The 24,043-nt window shown below is 38.9% G+C and overlaps 1 protein-coding gene across 1 annotated transcript in view; it reads right to left on the bottom strand.

Moving 5' to 3' along the window:
* LOC112643685 (zinc finger protein 91-like) overlaps positions 1-24,043 on the bottom strand; it is a 231,578-nt gene that overhangs the window by 65,004 nt on the left and 142,531 nt on the right. The window contains 1 exon segment of the mRNA XM_049109060.1: positions 12,848-12,943. Coding sequence (XP_048965017.1) covers positions 12,848-12,943 — 96 coding nt within the window.

The following is a 24,043-nucleotide window of genomic DNA, read 5'->3' as shown; positions in this document are numbered from 1 at the left end:
CCAAGAAAAAGAAAGCAGTGGGAAAAAAATAAAAATAAAAAAGAAAGCAGTGGGCATCCAGCTTCACCAATGGCAGTCCACTACCTGGGTGATCTATTAAGGTCTCCCCTCATGGGGATGCCCAGGGGAATTTGTGGTGCTGGCCCAATGGGGAATCATAGCTAAATGGGGAAGGTAGATATGGCTTATAGCAACCAATACTCAGATCTTGGAACACTGACGGACCAGACTGTGTTCTACATGGCAGTCACTACTCCTACCCCTCACCCCCACCCCAGCAAGCCTGAACAAAGACTCTGAGCAACCCTAGAGCCTATCTTATAGGCCTATTTGAGGAGAGAGCCAAGTCAGCAGCACTGCCCAAGTGTTGAGCATAATCTTGACTCTGCATGGGCAGGGAGCTTAAACAGGGAACTAGGGCAGTCTGAGAGTGAAACCTACTGTACTGCACAGCAACAGAGAATTGCCTTCAGTCCTGCCAAATGTTTGAACATAACTTCTGGCCCCACATGAATGGGGGCTTGCCAGCATTGGCTTAGAAAACACTCAGGGGCCCGCAGTTGCCAATGGACATATCTCTCCTGTGAACATAAAAATAACGATTCCAAGAAAAATGTGAACCAGAGAAATCATTTCACTTGTAAATGCACACAGGCTAGTCGGTTATATTCCATGCGTCAGTGTTCAAATTCAAATAGAGAGGATCCAGGATGAAACATTACTTGTGGGCTACCTTTTTCATGAAAAATAATATCCCAAGATATTTGCCAAAGTCTGACATGTTCCTTTGCATAGTATGGACAATGAATGTCTCACGGTTATTGATGCTTTATCTATTGTAATGTATTTTATGTTCTTGATTCTGCATGTTAGTGCTAATATTATTATCGTCTTACTGACAAAAATAATTTATTTAAAGGTAGTTTTAGAGAGTTTAGAGTTTATCTCAATATTGGTAGAGTCAGGGTTTGAACCTGGATACCCTACACATCAACATGAGGCTACCAGGTCCAACGCTCTTCCAGAAGATGAACTGTGTTTGGATTCACTTTCCTGTTTGACACTAAATGGTTCACCCAGAAGTCCTCACCTGGAACATCCTCTATGAACTGAGACTTCAAAGTGAAAATTCTAGCTCAAACCATATACATGTAGCCTGAATGGGTTTCCGGTTACTACTAAGACCAGACACAGAGGTCAGGCATCCAAGATAAAAACACAGGAAAGGCCCAGCACAGAGTCCACTTTCACACATGGAGACCTAGAATTACACACCTGTGTATCTGAGTACATTTTGTATAAGTTAATACCCTTCCTGCAGAACATAACTATACATGTGTCCAGGCATTGGTTCTCAATGCCTGTTACCTAGACAGGCATCTGAGAATGTTAGAAATTTGGGGGCCTGCACCCCAGAACTATTGACATGGTAATGTGGGGATAGGCACAGCAATTCAAGATTTACAAGTGTTCCTGGTGATTCTGACACAGTCTACATTTGACAACTCTGCAGGAAACAAAGTCATAGGCCAATTCTGAGGTACCCACAGGTAAGTCACTCTTAGAAATCTCTATGCTTGTGGTCACGTTAGGTTGCGACACACATACACATACAACATATACAACACACATTTTCTTTATTCATAAATGAATCGGACTCTAACAGAGTCTATCTTGGCTTCCTTCTCTTCCGTCTCCCTTCTCTCAATACCTTCCTTGAGCTTCCTGGGATCACCCCAAATACACTTCTGTTCACATTCCTAAATGAAAACAATTCAAATTAAAGTGAATTGGAATTTATGTAAATATTTTAGCAACTAAGTTATGAAATGCATAAGATATTAATACATGTTATATATTAAAATGGGATTGAATATAGCATTCTCACTAAAATGTTGTCCTAGATGACTTACCCTGAGAACATAAATAATTACAGGCCTAACAGCTCTTCATCAGTACTCCGTTCACATGCAGCATAAAATTCCTGTGCATTAAGCTTAAGGATACTCTAAATTTCAGGGGTTTCCTAGAATAGTTGGTTTCAAGGAAAAGTGTGATTCCCTTTCTGTCAGATGCTGGGAAAAGTTCAGAGAATAAGAGCCATTCACAAACATATGTCCACCTGTTTTATATAGCTCTAGATTTGTACTTAGACTGGACCTATGTCAGAGTGTTGGTCAATGACATGGAGGGAGTAGTGCTTTGGGGAGAATGGCCTTCCTTAATAAAAACAGAAAGTCTTCAAGTTAAATTTCTTAAGTCCTATCAGATTTCTTTCCTGTCTTAAACATGGTTTGATGCCTGGTGATGGGGAAGGTATCCTGGGATGTCATGAGAGGGCAAATATAAGCACAATGGCTAGGGTGGACAATACTAGAGAGAAGAAACAGAAAAATCGATAGTACACTCTAAGATGTGTGAGCCATTCTATTAGACCTAATCATCTACCTACTCACTGTAGGTACATACCTAACACAAAATATACATCTTTTCCATAAATACACATCAGTCTTTTAATGGTGAAGCTGACAACAAAATAACAGGTACTGAAAACTTGTTATTGTTTTTGAACCAATCTTAAATGGGAGTATAACATGCTACCCGATCCCTGGGTGGCACAGCGGTTTGGTGCCTGCCTTTGGCCCAGGGCACGATCCTGGAGACCCGGGATCGAATCCCACGTCGGGCTCCCGGTGCTTGGAGCCTGCTTCTCCCTCTGCCTGTGTCTCTGCCTCTCTCTCTCTCTCTCTCTCTCTCTCTCTGTGTGACTATCATAAATAAAAAAATAAAAAATAAATAAAAAAATATTTTATTCCTATAATTGATAAGAATCTTCTCTCTACTCAGGTCACAATATGTATAAGGAGAGGATGGCCTGTGAAAAATAGGGACATCTAGCTTAAAAGTTGGGTAGACTGAAGCAGAAATGATTATTGCCTGTGACTAGTAACCTCCTTCCCAACTAATCAGCGCCATGCATGTAGTCCAGAGCACAGGACTAGACTCATCATGGGGCTGAGTGAAAGTGAGGGAGGTTGTAGTCAGCTGTGAGTCAGCATCCATGGAATGTCACCCATCTATTATGCATCAGACCTATGTTGGGCTTGCATACCTGGGATACCAGTGCTTTGTACAACCACAACACACACCTTGCCGGTTCTGTGTATTACTGTCCAGCAGCTCTCTGCATCTTGAACAATTCACTCTGTCATGTGACATCTTAAAGGTATGACCAGAATGTTTAAGTCATCTAATATCCCCTCTCCATCTACAATCACACATCTGGGCCTTGGAAAGTATAATCATCTCTGTCATCCAATAGCAGCTGGTCCACAGTAAAACCAGGGAATGCATTAAATCATGAGAAAAGGATCTGACTTCCCTAGTCCCAGAAAATGGCCACATATCCCAAATCCTCATCTTTGTTACATTTGTCAACAGAAGTAGTTTCCTAAGACCTTTCAGTGACCAAAGGGAGCTCCTTATCACATCTGTCCTCACTTTTCCATTCTCCATATTTGCTATTTGCAGGACGTACCTTTCTATAGAATACTATCATATTCTATCTGTCCTTTTAAGTCTCCTTAGTACCAAGTGCCTGAAGTAATCCTGTAGACCAATGATGGTGTTCTCCTGTTCTTACAGTGAAGTGGTGACAAAACTGTATTTCAATCTCACATATGGTCTCAAATAATCCAGTTATCAACCATTTCTCATTGAATTAAAACATTCCAAGCTACTCCTAAAAACCTACCTGGGTGTGCATGGCTACGATGGGAGGGGAGAGCAGTGAAAGTGGAGTCTCTATAACAGAGGAAAGAACAACAGCCGTGATGCTGACATCAATGGAATGGAAATGAGGAGACAGAAGAACTGGACATGATTTGGAAAGAAAAGTAAAATTCATATTTCTAGATTCTGAGTACATTACTGCAGCCTTGGACAAGTGTCCCCTCCCCACATTTAATTTCCTCATTATAGCCTATATATATTTTTCATCTTTTACCTTGGACTGCACCATGTCTCCCAAAAGAATGTTGTTTTCTTCCTAAACTGGAACATCTACTTCAGCACTATCCCATGTTTGTTCCCTTCAAATAAATGTTAAAACAACCCATGACTCTTGAGGTATCCAAGTTTTCACCTAATCAAACTATTACAGTAAAGTGAGTAACATGGATAATGTCATTTCTAAGATGGAAAATGAACAGTAACTACAGAAATCTTACTTAATGTTCTTCTCCAATTGAGAAGGAAGGAGTGAAATGTATCATATCATACTACATGGAATTTAACATGCTAACTGTAGAATTATACCCATAGTCAAATTAATTTTGAACACCATGTCATTTCTTGCAATCTATTCATAAAATCTATGAGGTCATATAAGCAAGAGTTCCTAAACTGTGGAAGAAGGAAAACAGAGTACATCCTACATAAGTCCTAGACAGGTATTCAAGGTAGGATTTACATGGGGAGATTCTAAAAACAACATGAGATTTAGGCAAAAAAATACAAGGCAATGTAGAGAAAATTATTCCCATTATGAATCTATATTTTTGTTTGCAAGGAAATCATCAGTTTTGAAAATTGTAAATTATCTTTTTGTCTTCCCTTTCATTCTGAAGATACAGGTACACACATACACATACATAACACATATACACATATGTATTTCTTCCTATTTAGTTATTTTACTCCAAAATATATCTTTAGCTTAATATAGCATATTGCATTCTGTGCATATCAAAACCATAAATCTCTGCCTATAAGAGGTATGCTTATAAGAACAACATAAGCAAAGGAAAAATACAGGTTAAAAATTTATAAATCCTGATTGAGAAAACTGTAGATATGGCTTATAATTATATTTGTGGTGACTTTGTTCGAAGTGCAGTAGTTAAGAGAACCCATTGGCATTGGATAGTGAGCCATGGTTTAATGAAAGAAAACAGATATTGAAATAAAGATTACTACTCATAGATCCTAGAATATGTACATATTATGCATTGAGAGATAGCATGAAGAGTTTCAGACTGGGTGCAGGCAAAGAAAATGTCTGGAACTAGTGCAAATTTCTTTTTAGAGGTCTATGGTTGGTGTGCTTTGGAGTTCCTGGACCAAGTCTAGAATGCACAATTCAAACCCAAATGAGTGGAGTAAGGTAAACTCTGTGGGAGTTTTCTCTAAGGGATGCTCATGGTAAATCTACTGTGATTGGCCACTCTTTCACAAAGGCTACTGGGTAAGTTATATAAGAACGTACCTTTCCTTGTGACTGTGGGGGCTGTTATCCAGAGTTATTTGCTGTTGGGTGAATTAATTAATAGTCAGTTCAAACCCCTTCAGGCAGTCTGGTTATAGGAGCTGGAATCCATGTCATCAGTATCAAGAAATTACTTAGCTACACTCTCAATAATACTTCCATATCATCCTTATTAAAAACACTATAATGTTCTGGCAGTTCCAAAAGAAAGGAAAGAAATAATACATAAATGTGAGGAAAATTAATCTCAAATAATTTGAGGTTTAGGGCCTCTGAGGGAAACATTATTAGTGATACCATTCCAGGGCTTTAACAAGTGACCCCTGAATAATGCAGGGGCTCAGTGTACCCACCTCCAATGCAGCTGAAAATCTGCGTATAACTTTGACTTCCCAACTCTTGATAGCTTGCTGTTGAGAAGAAATCTTAGTGAAAACAGTCAACTATACTAGGTATTCCTAAAATAAAGGAAGCTCAGGAAAAGACAATGTTATGAAAATCAGGAGGTGATAATACAAATACATACATAGTACTGTACTATGAAAAAAAGCTGGCTATAAGTAGACCCATACAGTTCAAACACATGTTATTCAAGGGTCAAGTGTACTTTATCTTACTGTCGGCTTATCTGCAACCTTAATGAATTTGGGCAGGCTAATGTTGTGCAGGATAACATTTCATGTAATATACATCAGTGTTAACATATTAAAACCATTCAGTGTTTTTAGTGAAAATGTATTCAACTTCAGATTTCAAACATACTAAAAACCAACCACTGTATGATCCTTGGTCAAAATACCCATCACAGGCATTTGAGAACTATTCTTGTTTGTCTCATAAAATTATCTAAGAGCTGTACTTTTGATGCTTTTTAAGCTGAGGCTAAATATTGCGTAAATGTGGATTTACAATAATTTTACATTCTTTCATGAGAGAGTTAGCTATACTTTCCTCAGATATCTGTGAAAATTTCTTTATTTCAACCAAATAACTAATGTTCTTGGCTTGTATCAATTGCTATGATGAAGATACATCCACCTCTAAATAAATAGCACCTAGCAAAAATATATAAATTTTGGAATGTTTGTCTTACTTGAATATGCAAATAATGTCTTACATACTTACTTCAGTAAGTATGATTTATTTTACCCTTATGTATCAACCACAAACAACATCTCCATGTAGACCTTCTTCATATATTTTATATTATAGCCTCCTTATTCGTCTATGGAAAAGTAGGTATGAATGAATTACCATCATATCACAGCCCTTTATGTCTGTGAGACAGCAATCATCAAATAATTTTGCATGAACACAAGCACTAAAGGCATAGCATGGGATGATTTAAAAGTAAAATTAATAATATTTGCAATGCAAAATTCTTCAAATATGGTCAAAAGAAAAAAAAAGAGACTCAGTGAAACTAATTATCCCTGTCCAGACATCCATCCCCCTTGATCCTTTCAGGAATATTAACAAATGGGCAGCCCCGGTGGCTCAGGGGTTTAGTGCCGCCTTCAGCCACCCTTCACTCTTCACTTCAGGGTGTGATCCTAGAGACCCGGGATCCAGTCTCACATCGGGCTCCCTGCATGGAGCCTGCTTCTCCCTCTGCCTGTCTGTGCCTGTGCCTCTGCCCCTCTCTCTCTCTCTCTCTGTGTCTGTCATGAATAAATAAATAAAAAATCTTAAAAAAAAAAAAAAAAGAAACTCTTCCTTTAAAAAAAAAAGGAATATTAACAAATACATTTGACCTCTGAATAACATGGTTTTAAACAGTGTGGGTCTACTTATACACAGAATTTCTTTTTTAAATATAGTGTAGTACTGTTAAACAGGCTTTCTCTTCGTTATGATTTCCTTAATATTTTCTTTTGTCCACCTTACTTTATTTTAAAAATACTGAATAGAATACAGACAATATATGAAGAATGGGATGATCAACTGTTGATGTTCTGGGTAAGGTTTCAGGTCAACAATACCATATTCCCATGGTAAAGTAGGAATGGTTTTAAGATTGGGAACTCAAAAATTACACAGAGAAAAAAAAAAAAAAAAAAAAAAAAAAAAAAAATTACACAGAGGTTTTCAATTCTAAAGGGGCTTGCTACTCCTCATGCCTGCACTGTTCAAGGATAAAATATAATTGATCTAGGTCATTTAAATTTGGATTTTTTTCTATAATACTCTGATTTAATCTGAAAAATACTGACATACTGTTTTCTGCTGTGAATTCTCTGATTTTATTTATTTATTTATTAAAGATTTGTTGATTTATTTTGGAGAGAAAGAGAGAACAGGAGGAGGAGCAGAGGGGGAGAGAGAATACCAAGCAGACTATCTCAGGACCCCGAGATCATGAGCTGAGATGAAACCAAGAGTTGGCCATTTAACCAAGCTAGCCATCTAGGCACCTCTTCTGTAATTTTATTTAGATTTTCCTTTCTATTGCATACTTCACCAATTGTTTGTATCTTTAATATTTTTATCCTTCATAGAGGTTCTTCTTATCTGAACTCTATATTAAGAACAGAGGTTCATCAATCATTACATTTTTAGGGTTTCTATCCAGTAGGCTTTCTCTGATGTTGAATAAGCTTTCAGTTCCAGGTAAAAACTTTACCACCTTCTTGACATTTTTTTTTTTTTTCCTTCTTGACATTTTTAAGGTATATCCCCAGCAAGTATAATTTCATGTTGAATACTTCTCATTATTAGTTAAATATTGCCACATTTTTTAGATTTCTAGGGTTTTATACAATATTCACACTCTAAAGTTCAGAAAGTTTATAATTCTGCGTAGACTTTGCCTTTTTTTTTTACATTTGTCTGCATTCCCCCACTACGTATTACCATATATTGATAACATATGAATGCTAGATACTTTGTTAATTGTTTACATTTGTGAGATTTCTTTTTCATTATGAAAAGTCTGATGTTGAGTGAGTCTTCAGAGGACTAGTTAAAAGGTTTATCATACTTAATACCTTTTTAAGTCTTCACTTCAGTAAGGATACAATGATGAACAAAAAGATTTGAGCTTTTGTAAAAGATTTCCTAGATTGATTACTATAATACTGGTTCCTTGGAAACGGAGTTCTCTGATGTTTATTAGGATATAACCTTGATTGACATTTTAAAAAAAAAGGTTTTTGGGACACCTGGGTGGCTCAGGGGTTAAGCGTCTGCCTTCAGCTCAGGGTGTGATCCTGGAGTCCTGCTTCTCCCTCTGCCTGTGTCTCTGCCTCTCTCTCTCTCTCTCTGTCTCTCATGAATAAATAAATAAAAATCCTTAAAAAAAAATAAAATAGGGACGCCTGGGTGGTTCTCTGCCTTTGGCTCAAGGCGTGAACCTGGAGTCCCAGGATCTAGTCCACATCAGGCTTCCTGCGTGGAGCCTGCTTCTCCCTCTGCCTATGTCTCTGCCTCTCATGAATAAATAAATAAAATCTTAAAAAGAAAAATAAAAGACTTTATCTATTTATTTGAGAGACTGAGAAAGAGAGATCATGAGTAGGATGGTAAGAGCAGAGGGAGAAGCAGACTCCCTGCTGAACAGAGAGCCTGATGCTGGGCTCCATCCCAGTGACAAGAGCCGAAGGCAGATACTTAAACGGACTGAGGACCCAGGCACCCTGATTGACATTTTCCCAAGTTTCATTGCATTGGTAAGTTTCAGTCTCCTTTTCTATACACCTTGATAACTATGGAATATAAGAGTCCTCACAAAAGGCATTTGTAAGTTTACAACACATTAAACTTGATCCAGGGCAGCCCGAGTGGCTCAGCGATTTAGCACTGCCTTCAGTCCAGGGCGTGATCCTGGAGACTGGGGATCGAGACCCGCATCAGGCTCCCTGCGTGGAGCCTGCTTCTCTCTCTGCCTGTGTCTCTGCCTTTCTCGCTCTGTCTCTCATGAATAAATAAATAAAATCTTAAAAAAAATAAAACTTGATCCAAATTAAGTATTATGTGTTAAGTAGTGCACAGTGATGTTTGGATAAAGATCTTCCTGTACTTATCAAAATTAGAGTTTGCAATAAGGAGGGATCATGTGTTGGGAGAAAATGAATCCTCTGACATCAATCAATCACTTTTAAAGATTTTATTTATTTGACACAGAGAGAGAACACAAGCAGAGGGAATGGGAGAGGGTAAAACAGACTCCCTACTGAGCAGAGAGTTTGGGATCATGACCTAAGCCAAAGGCAGATGCTTAATACATTGAATGACCCAGGTGCCCCCAATCAATCACATTTAGAATTTTTATTTTTGTTTTTAAATGTCTAACTTTCAGAGTTCTTTCAATGAATGATTAACCAGTCTTATATTTGAAATGGTTTGAATGATTACTTTCAGCACAGACTAGGTGACTTTCCAGAATTTCCAAATAGCCCTCCAGAGAACATGTAGGTCTGATGAATGGATTATGGACCTTGGGCTCAAAAACACTGTTCTGCAAATATAACTGACTTTAGGTTTCCGCCCCCACCCTCCCCCCGAATGCTTTCCATCCTTGATCTATTCTGGCGGTAAGAATTTCTTTATGGATAACAGTCCCAGTTTGGTTATATCCATCATACTTCCTTACTGCCCTTCACTACCCCCCATCACCTTGCTAGTCATTTACTAAGTACAAATACTCAGGGCCACTGCTTCCGCATCTTACCAGGTCACTCTACAAAATAAATCTTCCTTGCCTCTCTTTCCTAATAGGCCTATGGTGTTGTGGATAGATACAACTAAAAGATACCAAGTAAATTATCCCACACACTGTACTTATATACATATACGTTAAAATGGAAATGTGCAAAATTCCATTCCGTTGCTCTTCCGTGAAGACAAAAATGGACCAAATTACCTTTCAGAGTGTTCCAGAAGCCATTTAGAACACAGTACATCTAACTAAGTACAAATGAAGAAGCGCCACATGGAAGAGAGAACAAGGAAATTGTGTGAGACTTTCCACAAAAGCTGCTCATTCTCCCTAACACTCCATGGCAACACTGAGAAAACTATTACCTCTCCTAAGGAGAGAAATGAGTGACCTGTATATTCAAGATTTCATTGGGCTGTCTTCTTTCCCGCTACCTGCTGGAACAGTTTTTGTCATGAATGACATGGAAGACTTGCAGAAGTAATCAAAGCACCCTCTGAATGCAGTATAATGGTTGCTCAGACAAAAGATGAGCATATGTTCAAACAATGAAGAGACTACGTAGCTAAAGACACAGAAAGGAAGAGATTATGGGCTCTAATATTAACTGCAATTTTTTAAACTGGGGAATTACAAAAATCAAAATAATACAAATGCCTAACAGTCCTCCCAAATTACGAATATATCTGTTCTTTTGTAGAAAGCAAGTTCAGAATACACTGGTAGAAGGATGTTTGTTTTAATTACCTAATTTCAACAAAAAATCAAAAGGCATACAAAGAAATAGAAATACATGTTCCAATTGGAGGATAAGCTCTAAAAATAAAGCTCCTAAACTGACCCTAAATTAATAAAGAACTATTAACTGCCGACACATAAGTCAACCATCACAAAGATTCTAATGGAGGAGGAAGAAAAATTGGATAGTGTAACTAAATGTTATCAGGAAAACAATGCATGACAAAAATGAAAATCCAGAGACAGAAAGTATAAAAATAATCAATCAGAAATTAGGAACTGAAGAGAACAATCATGGATTTTAGTATTTGTGCTGCCGAAGCCAGCACAACAATCACTAATTTTAAAAACACATCAAAGGTAGCCCGGGTGGCTCAGAGGTTTAGAGCTGACTTCAGCCCAGGATGTGATCCTGGAGACCTGGGATCCAGTCCCATGTCAGGTTCCCTGCAATGGAGCCTGCTTCTCCCTCTGCCTGTGTCTGTGCCTCTCTCTCTCTCTGTCTCTCATGAATAAATAAATAAAATCTTTAAAAAAACAAAACAAAACACATTAAGGCCTCAGTCACAGATGTGATCAAGCAGAAAAAGAATGAGACAACTTAAAGACCCCTTGTTTTAAATCACCTACTGAGAGGACGAAAGAAAATGTGAAAAGGACAGTATAAGTGACTAATGGAAGGAATATCAACAAATGGACCAATTGGGGGATGCCTGAGTGGCTCAGCAGTTGAGTGTCTGCCTTTGGATCAGAGCGTGACCCTGTGATCCCAGTTTTCCAGGATCTAGTCCCTCATTGGGCTCCCTGTAGGGAGCTTGCTTCTCCCTCTGCCTGTGTCTCTGCCTGTCTCTCATAAATAAATAAATAAAATCTTAAAAAAAAAAAAAAAAAAAGGACCAATTGGTACATTAAGGGAATCACAAAAGGGGAGGGCAGTGAAAAGGGGCCAGCGGGTATACATGAAGATCTAAAGACTTGTACTTTCCACATATGTGGGAAAAGGGGACAAATTCAACAAGCTCAGTAAATTTAAAGTAGGATACATACTAAGACATGAATACAGGGACACATTATGATTAACCTATGAAAAATCACAGGTAGAAACAGAAATTTGGAACAGGGTGAAAAGAGAAACTCATCTTGTACAAGAGAGCTCCAGTAAAATTGGCAGTGATGTTCACAGCAGATCTTATATGAAGTATATGGGACTGTGCATTCAAGTACTGAAAGATCAAAGAACATGCACCAAGAATACTCTGAGAAAACTGTTTTTCATGAATGTAGAAATGAAGACTTTCCTAAGTAAAAACTCCTCTAAGTTTACCCACAGACCTGTTCTACAAGAAACATTAATGTAAGTCTTTCTAGGTAAAATAAAATGACTCTAAACAGTAACTGAAACCACATAACAACATGAATCTCTCTGTTAAATGTAAGCATTTTCACAATTACAGAAACTTGTAGTGTTGTAATGAGGTAGCACAAGTCAGTTTTATTTCTAATACAGAATTGTTTAAAAAAGCATAAAACACATAAATCTAGGTAATAAAATACACAACATAAAAGACTTCGTGGTATTGGTAACATTAAGTAGGCGCAGGGATGAAATGGTAAGTAGAAGAGTTTTGTATGCAATTGACAATATCAGTTTGTCATTATTCTTTGTTATGCCTTTAGCATATTTGAAGCAGTCTCCAAGACAATCACTATGAAAATATGTAGAGAAGACATACATGTTAATGAGAATGGAATCAAAGAATGTCATAGGTAAAACACCACCATTAAAGATAAAATTTAATATGGAAACATGTAAGAGTTATAAACGGTTAAAATATTGCTTTCAATTCATAGAAAGTGTTTCTCTCATGCAAAGAGAGATTTCCCCAGGACCCTCACAGCAATAGAGAAGCTCTCAGCTTATAGATACCCTCCCACTCCTAGAGGAGTCTCCTGGCCCTCCCTGTGGATGTGATGGACCATCACTGGAGCTGAAGGAGAATTCTTAGAGAATGGATAGAGTTTGATAATGTTGCATAGCAGATGTCCCTCTGTGAAAGGAGGAGAAATGACACTACGTTTATCAAACTCATTTCCAATCAAGGAGGTACTTGAAACACATTTTAAAATCAACGTTCCTGCACATTTGGACCTCATCTCTATCATCTGCCTCATTCGTTCCCACCTACCTGGGTGGAAGTCTATGGTCTCCTTTCTCTTCACATCCCAGAGCTCCTTCTCTTGTTCCAAAAAGATGACCAGATCTGGCTTCCATACAACAAGACCTGTTGATCATAAAAAAATGAATAGGAAAAAAAATGAATAGGATTATTGCTGGAGGGATCCCTGGGTGGCTCAGTGGTTTAGTGCCTGTCTTTGGCCTAGGGCGTGATCCTGGAGTCCCAGAATCAAGTCCCAAGTCAGGCTCCTGGCAGAAGCCTGCTTCTCCCTCTGCCTGTGTCTCCGCCTCTCTCTCTCTCTCTTTCTCATGAATAAATAAATAAAATCTTAGAAAAAAAAAGGATTATTGCTGGAGATTATAACTTTTAATCAACTATTGTGCTCAGTAGAGAAGACAGAACATTGTAGAATTCTAGAAAATGATTTCCCAAACACTGTAGACCAACAGTCCCTTTAGAACATGCAGGAGGAGTTTTAAATATTCAAATCATGGCTTCTACATCCAAGCACTAGATACAATAAGAAATAAAAACTGGAGTTTAAGATGTGGGCAGTATCACTTGATGCCTTTCAATGTTTAGTAATGACATTCTACAGAAATGATGATGTTCCCTTAAGGAAGGGGAAGCTAGAGCTGAAAAGGAAACATGAAGCTTTTTCTCTACATCTACAAACCCCTACATATTTCCCTTACTGCATGGATCCTAATTCCAGTCATGCAAAGAGGAATCTTCTAAGAGTCAGTCTTCAAAGGAAGGAAAAAAATTCAGAGTGTGGTCTGGGAAACCTGTAAAGAGTCATCCTCACCCAAGAAGAGGAGGTGTCCGTAGTTCTCTAACATCACATCCCTGTACAGTTCCCGCTGAGTGTGGTTCAGGCATCCCCACTCCTCCTGAGAGAATTCTATGGCCACATCCCTGAATGTCAGCAGTCCCTGCAATAAATACCACAGTTACCAAGTGGCCACAGGCAGAGTTCACAGTGTAACTAAGATGAAAGAGGGAGTTAGTGTCACCAGCTAGATCCCATGATCTGACCCTTACACTGCTTATGGGCTTTGTCCCACATTTTACTTAACCTCCACTTTACACCTTATCTTTTATGTCAATCAAAAGACCCCATGAGGTCTGTCCTGTGATGGAAACAGATGAAGACACTCCTGTGATGGAAACAGAAACTATCCAACCAAAATTTATGACTGCCCTGAGGAAGCCCATGGGCCAGCCCATTTTGAGCCTAGCTCCTGCCTCACACCTGTGCAGATGGAGCAAGGAGTAACGCATAGCATGACCAAAGGCTTATGTCATAATATTAGAAAAATCTCCAACAAATGGGAAGCACAAATCTCATTTACATAACATACAAAGATTATATAAGTGTTGTTTGCAGGTACCTGTGCGACCCTATGCCCAGCTCCACGTAAGCCCCTCTTGCTGAATTTCCCTCCTAACCCTAAATCAAAGGAAACCATTCCTCCTGGCTTTGAGTCTCTGCTTGAGAAGTTATCCCCTATGATCTCCTTATTGGCTGCAGATCAAGTTTCCTTTGTGTCACAACCCCACCTGGTATAGTTTCTATCTAGGACTCTATTCCAGGATTTTAATAAACTCAAACGTATTAATTAAGCGATTCTTGTTCTTTGTCTTTTTCCCTGAAAATACAAAGTAAATAGAAGGGTAACTCTGTGACCTAAGTGTGCAGGAAAATAAAAATCTATAAGATGAAGGTCTGCCTTAGAACCTCCAGTCCAGAAATCATTCTCTCTACTACATGAGAGGGAGAGCATTCATTGTCCAGTGGAAACTGATGGGAGGAGCTAAAGGTCAAGCAAGAATTCTTGAGATATTTTTGGTGCAAAAACTGTTTTTATGAAAGTGCTGGGACAGGACCCCTGGGCAGAAAGACCAATACAGTCCCCATGAGTAGTCATTGATTATATACTTTTAAATTGGGGAGCAGAAATAAAGGAAGTTTCTGCAGGGATTTTCATATGTTAAAGAGGACTTACCGGATCCTGGAGGTCTGCTATTGTCAAGCTGCCTGCTTCTTTGCCTCTAGCAAAGTATTTACATTAAGGAAGTTGTGAATTCCTAATAGTTTGTCGTACTCTGCCTGTCTTGGGTATTTATCAATGGGCTGCAAGTTGAATTTCAGTTTCTCTACATTTCTTTGATCTTTGTACTCCTTATCAGAAACTATAAGCAAAGAGAATCTCAGAGGAAAGTGGTCTGTATTTTACATAGAATGGTTTCTGCGTATCACTTAGCAAATCCATCTAAGATCCTTGTGAGGAAAAATATAAACTCTATAGGGGAGAGATCAGTCAGAGGGGACCCAACCAAGTCAAGGAAGGTAACATGAGCTCGAAGGAAACAAATTGATATCAGTGCCTTAGGCGCACAGAAGGACCTATTATTAATGGTGTGTTCTTGCATCCCCCCAAAGTAAATCAGACTATAAACTGAATTATGAGAGTACAGTGGATCTATATAAAGTTCAATCACACATAGTTTCCATGTCCTGTAATATCTAGTATATTTAAATAGAATATCTTTTTCACAATCTAAAGAGCAATCCTCCCTTTTTGTTCCAAAAACTTTCTGAGTTATTTTGGGTCTCATAATCATTGTGTTTATTTATGTATTTTCTTACTCCTGGTCTACAGAGCTCACAAAGCCTCCAGATGGAACCTAATAAGAAATGTTTTCCTTGACTGATATCCAAGGACCAGAGCTCATAAGCAATAGGAAACTTGGACTCAATGCTTCCTCTGTGGGTCTGTCATCAAGAGAGTCTTCAATACTTGCAGGTCTTTAATTTAAAGGGACAAAATTGTTGATAGCCAATTGAAAACCAGGTTGGGGAGAAGGCAGAGAAGGCTCTGTCTGGAATACAGGGGTAGGGGGAGTGTTCTAAAGACTTAATCTTCAGTCATTTTGAAAAGGTTTTTAAAATTAGGTGATAATATAAAGTAGAAACATCAGAACTAGAGGCATCAGTATTTGCAATTTCTAAATTAGTGGAATTTCAGGAGAAAAAAAATGATGCGCCATCGGACTCGGGACGCAAAGCTTACCTGAGAACTGGCCATTTCTTCTTCTTTCACTTCGTCCTCTAGATTTCTTTCTCAGAAGAGATTCATGGAGAAATCACAGCTGCATCAGGAGAAAATGCCTTTAAAGCCACCAACAGAGCCTCCGTACCTCTAAACTGCTTGCCTGAAAGCAGGACTTTGAAATGCAGAATAGGCCCAACAACTTCCTAGTCCTTTGTGTCAGGAGCCTTTCAGAAACTGTGAGCTCCTACTTGGAGACCAATCCTTGACTTTTCCTTCTGTGCTTTCAAGGGGCCTCCCCTCGCACAGACTACCACAAATTCAGCTACAGCACAGGGCCTGACCCTCCCAGACTCCTGCAGCAGAGACCCTGTTACCTCTCTTTGCACCAAAGCCTATACTCAACTCTCATAAATTAATGGGAAGCTCTCATGCTTAACCCTGGCCTCACTTAGAATCACCTGGAGCCCTTAATTAAAACAATGCTGTCCACACCAATTGATAGAATCTGAAGAGGACAGCACCAGCAATGGTCAGTTTTGAAACTCCACACGTGATCCTATTGGGAAGCATTTGGGGGAGGTGACCAGGCAAAGGACAGTAACCAAAGCTATGGTTGTTAAACAGATTTAAATCCATGCCTTCTCCACTGACCAGTTTCTGCAGATTTATGCATCTCCCTTTTTCTTCTGTGCAGAGGGAGACACCCTTACAAATGGAGCTTTCCCTTATAAATGCAAATATCTCTTACAAAAGTAAACATACTGGGTTTCAGAGTTTTTCCTTTGTCTGCTGTTTCTTTAAAATAACAGCCTAGTGGCGCCTGGGTGGCTCAGCTGGATGAGAGTCAGACTTGATTTCAGCTTAGGTCATGATCTCAGGGTCATGAGGTCGGACTCCGCTGAGCAAGGAGCCTGCTTAAGATTCTCTCCCTCTCCCCCTGCTCTTTCCCCCTCCCCCTAGCTGCCCTGCTCACGCAGGCTCTCTTTATCTCTCAAAAACAATACTAACAAAAAAACAAAAAACAAAAAAGCAAAACAAAAAACCCCAACAAAATCCAGCATAAAATAATCCTTATGGCAAAGACATATATTTTGGAATGGTAAAATACTCTTAAACAGGCAAATGTTTATTTTCATAAGTAACTGCCAGTTTCCAAGTGAATGTACTTTTTACACTCCCATCAGCAATATATGCAAATTCTAATTTCTCAATATTTTCAGAGAAATATGGTGTTTTCTTTTTCCTTTATTAGAGCCGTTCAATCACTCAGTTTGAAAATATTGAGTGATTGCTCACTGGAAAATATGAAATGCTCATAATACAGTTTCCTAGTGACTCAAAGTGAAACCGCTTATAAGCATAATGTTGAACAAAAATCAAAATGGTTGCATTAAAACATCAGCAAGGCTTGATATTAAACTAAGTACCCTTTGTCCTCTCTTCAGCAAACTTCCCCTCCCCCTTAGTTTTCTCCACCACCACCCCCCCTCCCGCCCCCGCCCCAGGAATCCAGGACCACTCTCAAAACCTGGTGAATAGGCTGGCAGCACAAACACAATTCCTGTCAAAACCGGCTAGATCCAGTATTTCCCTACGATGAAACCTCAGCCTCTTCCTCTGGGTGGGCTTGCAGTTTTTAAGGCCCTGACCTGCTGCAGCCTCCTGTGCTAGCAAAGCAATAAAGCTACTGTTCCTCTTTATCCCTGAATCTGCCTTCACGTTATTATTTTAGGTCTGAAGCATGAATGTCAGTTTTTGAGACCAGAATGAATGTTAGGAAAGGAAAACATTTTTCTTCATCTGTTCTTAATTATTTGGCCAGCATAATTATTAAACTGATGTGAGACAGATTCACAAGAGAAAAAATATAATTTCTTAATTATGAGAACTTCAAACATACAAGGCTCAAAGACAGGCAACTGATGCTTATTTGCCACTGTCACTTAAGAAGGAGGAAGTAGGGATTTAGAATTTCAGAAGGGGGGGGGAAGCATATTCAGAGGAAAAAGGACAGAGCAAATGTTTGTCAAGCAATAGTTTGCCACACCAGGCAGACAACTCTTTATCATATAAAGAGTTCATTTCTGGCTATCTTCCTGAGTTCTCCCATCTAATTTATTCTTGGTATATAATCAACCTCACAAAAGAAGGAAATCCTTTCATTTGCAGCAACAGAATAACCCTAGAGGATCTTTTTTTAAGTTACAAAGAGGCCCTGCCAGCACCCCTCTGACCAACTTAATAAATTTTAGCAAGCATCTTTAGCCTACATGATTGATAAACCAAACCTCCTTGTATATATTTAGATCATGCATTGTTTCCTAGAAAGACTGAGAACTGAACTCTCTTGCACAATCTCCCCCTAGGGCACCCATACACAACCAGTAACATCTATGGATGGCACTATTGAGTCTGCAGGCAATCAAGAAGTGTTAGAGACTTCCATGCTCCCCTTCTACTGATTAAACTACCCCAAAGTTCCTTTAAGGGATACCTGGGTGGCTCAGTGCTTGAGCGTCTGCCTTTGGCTTAGGTCATGATCTGGGGGTCCTGGGATCCTGCCACCCACAGGGAGCCTGTGCCTATGTCCCCGCCTCTGTGTGTGTGTGTGTGTGTATCTCATGAATAAATAAAATCTTTCCAAAAAACAAAATCTTTGGGCCAGGCAGAAACTGTGGAGTTGGTTTTTGCACAAGACACTTTCTTCTCAAATGGCTGGCCTCCTGAATAAAGCTTGTATTTCTTGCCAATCAAAACTTGTATCTTGAGTATTGTTTTTGAGTGACCCACAGCCAAACTTAGTTTTTTTGGTACCAAATTGTTGTGTGATCACTGAGTATGCCCATGAGGAAAGAATTCTTGAGATACCTTATGGTGCAACTTAGTAAAGTTTATTCAAGTAGCAGGGAGACAGGACCCCCAGGCAGAAAGAGCCTGCACTTTGGCGTTTGAAGCTTACTGTTATATGCTTAGTGCTCAGTGGGGAAGGGGACATGCAGGGAGTATTAGATCATAAATGTTTTTTTTTTTCAAATTTCTATTTGTGAAACTACTTTTGTAAAATGCCTCTGATGCTAATCATCAGTTCAATATTAACTATGGGTGAGATGTACAGGCAGTTATTAGACCCTTTAAGAATGCAATAACCAGCTACATTTGATCCTTATCAAAACTATGCAGGCTATAGGTCAGCTCTCTGGGCTAAAGGTGAACATTTTCTGTTTCTATCTCTCATCATTTCACCCCTGATCAATTTTCTGTCCTTAGATCTTTAAAGTTGTTGGATGGTAAGAGTTCATATTTTGTGTACTTCTTCAAGGTGACAGGGGCTGTAGAGATGTCCTACCAATGCATTGAAATCGGTCCCTATCTGTCCATTTGTGGAACTATTACAGAAGGCCACTGTTGTAGAGTCTAGAGGGGCCACAGGGGTGAATTTGTTTCGAATAGTAACCATCATCTGTTGGCTGTGCAAAGGATCAGGACCTGCTTGCATATATTTCAACAATATGAGAGAACACAAAAAAAAGAACACATTAGAATTATTATTATAATGAAAAATCAGAAGAGCAATGGGAAGATCCTTTAGGGTGACCATGGTCCACCCCTCCACCAGGAATTTAATCAAACATTCAGTGACAATGGAAAGAGAGAGAGAAAAGTTGAACAGACTCTTTAAAGACAGAGAACTGATGTCTGCCAGAGAGAAGGTGGGTGGGGTGAAGCATTAAACACATGATGGGAATTAATGACTGCACTTGAGTGATGACCACTGAGTGATATATGGAACTGTTGATTCACTATATTATATACCTGAAACTAATAAAACACTGTGTATTAACTGGAATTAAAATCTTAAAAAGTCAAAAATAATAAAGAAAATGTGGTACAATCTATTAAAATACTGATGTATCTATATAATAGCAATAGATAGAAATTGAGATTATTATTTGATATGGTTGAAATGAAGAAAACTTCCTAGATATCAGTGAAAGAGAGCTAAGTCTTTCCTGAAAGGGCAGACAAATGTACCTGAACATTTCTTAAGAATTAAAATTATTGAAATTACGACTAGTAGGTCATTATATCAGAAGAATGCTTCTTGAATGCTTGTAATCTGTATTTTCAAAAAAGATCATACAGTGAATTTGAAATGCGTAACTTAGTCTATGTATGATCCCAAATATTTTAATGATAGAACACATTGGTAATTGTGTTTCCACTGGTAAAGAAAATAAACAGGGAAGCCATTGACTCAGGTGGCTCTAATGCCTCCGTAGCCTCTATAAGCAAATCACAACTTACTTAACAGACACTGCATTGAAATGGAAGAAAATGAAGAACAAAGAATTACAGTCAACTAGGCTTTCCAAAAATAAGCCAACTAGTTAAGGTGTACCCATGGTGATTGCACATAATGCTAGGGCTATTACACTTGATATTTGCTAAGAGAGTATATCGTCGATGTTCTCAACAAAAATTAATTTAAAAATCAGAAATAAAAAAAAAAATAAATAAATAAATAAAAATCAGAAATAAAAACTTCTAACACTATGAGGGCATGGGCATGTTAATTAGCTAGATTGTTTTAATCACGTCATAACGTATACATATATTTATGTTTTGTTACTTGAGCAACTACTGAACTATTGAATCTGCAGGAATAGAAAACAGGATTCTGGATGGAAGGCTGGTGAAGCACACAACGTAATGATAAAAACAGAAATGAAGGCACGAAAATATAGGGTCCTTTGCCCCATTCATTGGATTCTGGGTTTTGGTAATTGTGAGCACCAGCCCTGGAGAGATGAAAGGAAGAGCCACTCAGAATCGGATCTCCTCTAATCTGTCCTGAGAGTGGGAAGATCCAGAGCCAGGCCAGGCCAGAGCTGCACACAGCCTCAGAAGCGAGGTGGATCTGGTTTGGCCTAGGGAGGGAGCTGGCTGTAGGCCCTGATATCCCTGACTCTGGGGTACTTCCAGCTCTGTCATTCCTAAGCCTGCTCAAAGAAATTCAATATACTGAGTTCACATTATTTTAATCAATTTTGTCTCTTTCCTAGTTCAGAAAATAAAAGAAAAAGCAAGTTAATATAAACGGTTGACATTTTCTGGGACAATTAGAAAACTTTTTTTTTTTTTTTAAGATTTATTTATTCATGAGAGAGAGAGAGAGAGAGAGGAAGAGACATAGGCAGAGGGAGAAGCAGGCTCCATGTAGGGAGCCTGACGCGAGACTCGATCCTGGGACTCCGGGATCATACCCTGAGCTGAAGGCAGACAGTCAACCACTGAGTCACTCAGTCATCCCGAAACCTTTTTATTTTTAACAAGAATGCAAAATAAATGCTACTGCTACTAAAAAGTCTTTGGTCCATGGAGGACTCATCACAGGTGACACCAGAACTCACATGACAACACAGGGAACTGGCCCAACTGAAAAAGTCCCCTGTATACCCGTTTTTCCTCAAATTGACTCTACAATCCTGAATTCAACATACCCATTTGTTCTAACCTAAAAATTTCTAGATGTTATGGATCATGACTCTTCATCTGTTTTTTTTTTTAAGATTTTATTTATTCATTCATGACAGAGAGAGAGAGGCAGACACAGGCAGAGGGAGAAGCAGGCGCCATGCAGTAAGTTCCATGTGGGACTCGATCCCAGGATCCCAGGATCCCAGGATCATGTCCGGAGCCAAAGGCAGACGCTCAACGGCTGAACCACCCAGGCGTCCCTTCATCTGTTTTTCTAATGACCAGATGCCATGGAAATAATCAGTTTCTATCTGTTTGCATCTCTACACCGGTTCAGTGTTCTTTAACTACAGGAGAGACTTCCACCTGGGTACCACAAAAGAGATTCCTTCCAGTCAGAGAGAAGACCCTAGATGACTCAATCTTCTTTCTCTGAGATGGAAGCAGATTCAGATACTGGTACCAGTCTAACCCCATCTACATAGGACATCCCTAATTATTCCAAAGAGTCCCTGGTTCTGGAAAGAGTGTCCTCAGTGAGACTGACCTGATGCTCCCATAGGGATCCAGGCAGCAAAAATTTTAGGCTTAGTCTGTGCCATTAGGTAGACCATAGACCTGTCATGGTGGATCAGTATACTTTGATGCAGCTGTGATGAATCCTGTTCCTGGGAGGGGCTCTCTGGAGTAAGAAGTCTACTTCAGTTAACACAGGTTACAGGTAGCTGTAGTGGTCATGATTCTAGTTATTTTGTGGGTCTTAACCTTGCACTGTTAAAGGATCTTACCTCTTCTGAAGTTTGTCTTAAGGCAAGACCTTGTGCAACAGGTTTTAATGCCTATGTTTGCTGCCACGTAGATATTCTGCACTGACTGTTAGGAGTGCCAGTTTTTTGAAGACCATCAAACTTGTTAGCTATCTTTGTGAAACTCTCTTCCCACCCGACACCTAGAGAAATGTTAAGAAAATACGACATCTCATTTTGAAAGATACCCATTCAAAAATACTTTGGGTATCTCTTCATTCTTTCAGGAAACACTGTTACATTACTGATTGGACTCTCATCTTATCTCCTGGGACCATTAATACAACATAATTGTATGGGGACACCTGGGTGGCTCAGTGGTTGAGCATCTGCCTTCAGCTCTGGGTATAATCCTGGAGTTCCAGGATGGAGTCCTGCATCTGGCTCCCTGCAGGGAAGCCTGTTTCTCCCTCTGCCTATGTCTCTGCCTTCTCTTTGTGTCTCTCATGAATAAATAAATAAAATCTTAAAAAAAAAAAAGAAAACAACATAATTGTATGGACAGTTATATAATAATTTTAAAGGATTCAATGTATAGCTATAATTATCTATTAATAGAATATAGATTCTCTATGTTATTCTCAATTTTACCTATTGGGACTGGCTTGTAGTGTTATATAACACTCTGTGAGGCATGGATAGATACATGACTGGCATGGAGAAAAACAGACTACATTTTTCTCCTGAGATGAGGTTTTCTAATTCCTCCAGGGTACAGAAGACCTGGATATAGAGTGGTCATCACCAAGAAGAATCAAGATGCTGGCAGTCTACACATTCAATGCAATCCTTATCAAAATAACACCAGATTTTTTCACAGAGTTGGAACAAAAAATTCTAAAATTTGTATGGAACCAAAAAAGACCCCAAATACCCAAAGTAGTGTTGAAAAAGAAAACCAAAGCTGAGGGCATCACAGTTCCAGACTTCAAGTTATATTACAAAGTATTAGTCATCAAGACAATAGGGTACTGGCACAATAGATACATAGATCAATGGAAGAGAAAAGACAATCCAGAAATGACCCCTCAACTATATGGTCAACTAATCCTTGACAAAGCAGGAAAGACTTTCCAATGGAAAAAAGACAACCTCTTCACAAATGGTTTTGGGAAAATTAGAAAGGAACATGCAGAAGAGTGAAACTGGACCACTCTTTTACACCATATACAAAAAATAAATTTCAAAATGAATGTAAGACCCAAATGTGAGACAAGAATCCATCAAAATCCTAGAGGAGAACACAGGCAGCAACCTCTAACCTCAGCCACAGCAACATCTTACTAGATAGGTCTCCAGAGATAAGAGAAACAAAAGCAAAAGTGAACACTGAAACTTCTTCAAGATAAAAAGCTTCTGAGTAGCAAAGGAAACAATCAACAAAACTAATAGGACCTTCAGATATGAGAAGATGTCTGCAAATGATAGATCAGATAAAGGACTAGTATCCAAAATCTGTGAAGAACTTATCAAACTTAACACCGGAAAAACAAAAAAACCTAATCAAGAAAAGGGCAGAAGATAAGAACAGACATTTTTCCAAAGAAGACAAAGAAATGGCTAAAGGACGCATGAAAAAATGCTCAACATTACTCATCAGGGATACGCAAATCAAAATGACAATGATACCACCTCACCCCTGTCAGAATGGCTAAAATGGACAACTCAGGAAACAAATGTTGGGTAGGATGGGGAGAAAGGGAAGCCTTTTCACACTGATGGAGGGAATACAAACTGCTGCAGCCGCCCTGCAAAACAGTATGAAGGTTTCTCAAAAAGTTAAAAATATAACTACCCTATGATCCAGCAATTACACTGTAAAATATTTATCCAAAGGCTATGAAAATAGTGATTCTAAGGGG

This window comes from Canis lupus, chromosome 1 (genome assembly GCF_003254725.2).
Source record: "Canis lupus dingo isolate Sandy chromosome 1, ASM325472v2, whole genome shotgun sequence".
NCBI classification, from domain to species: Eukaryota; Metazoa; Chordata; class Mammalia; order Carnivora; family Canidae; genus Canis; species Canis lupus.
This window is presented reverse-complemented; position numbering and strand designations above follow the sequence as displayed.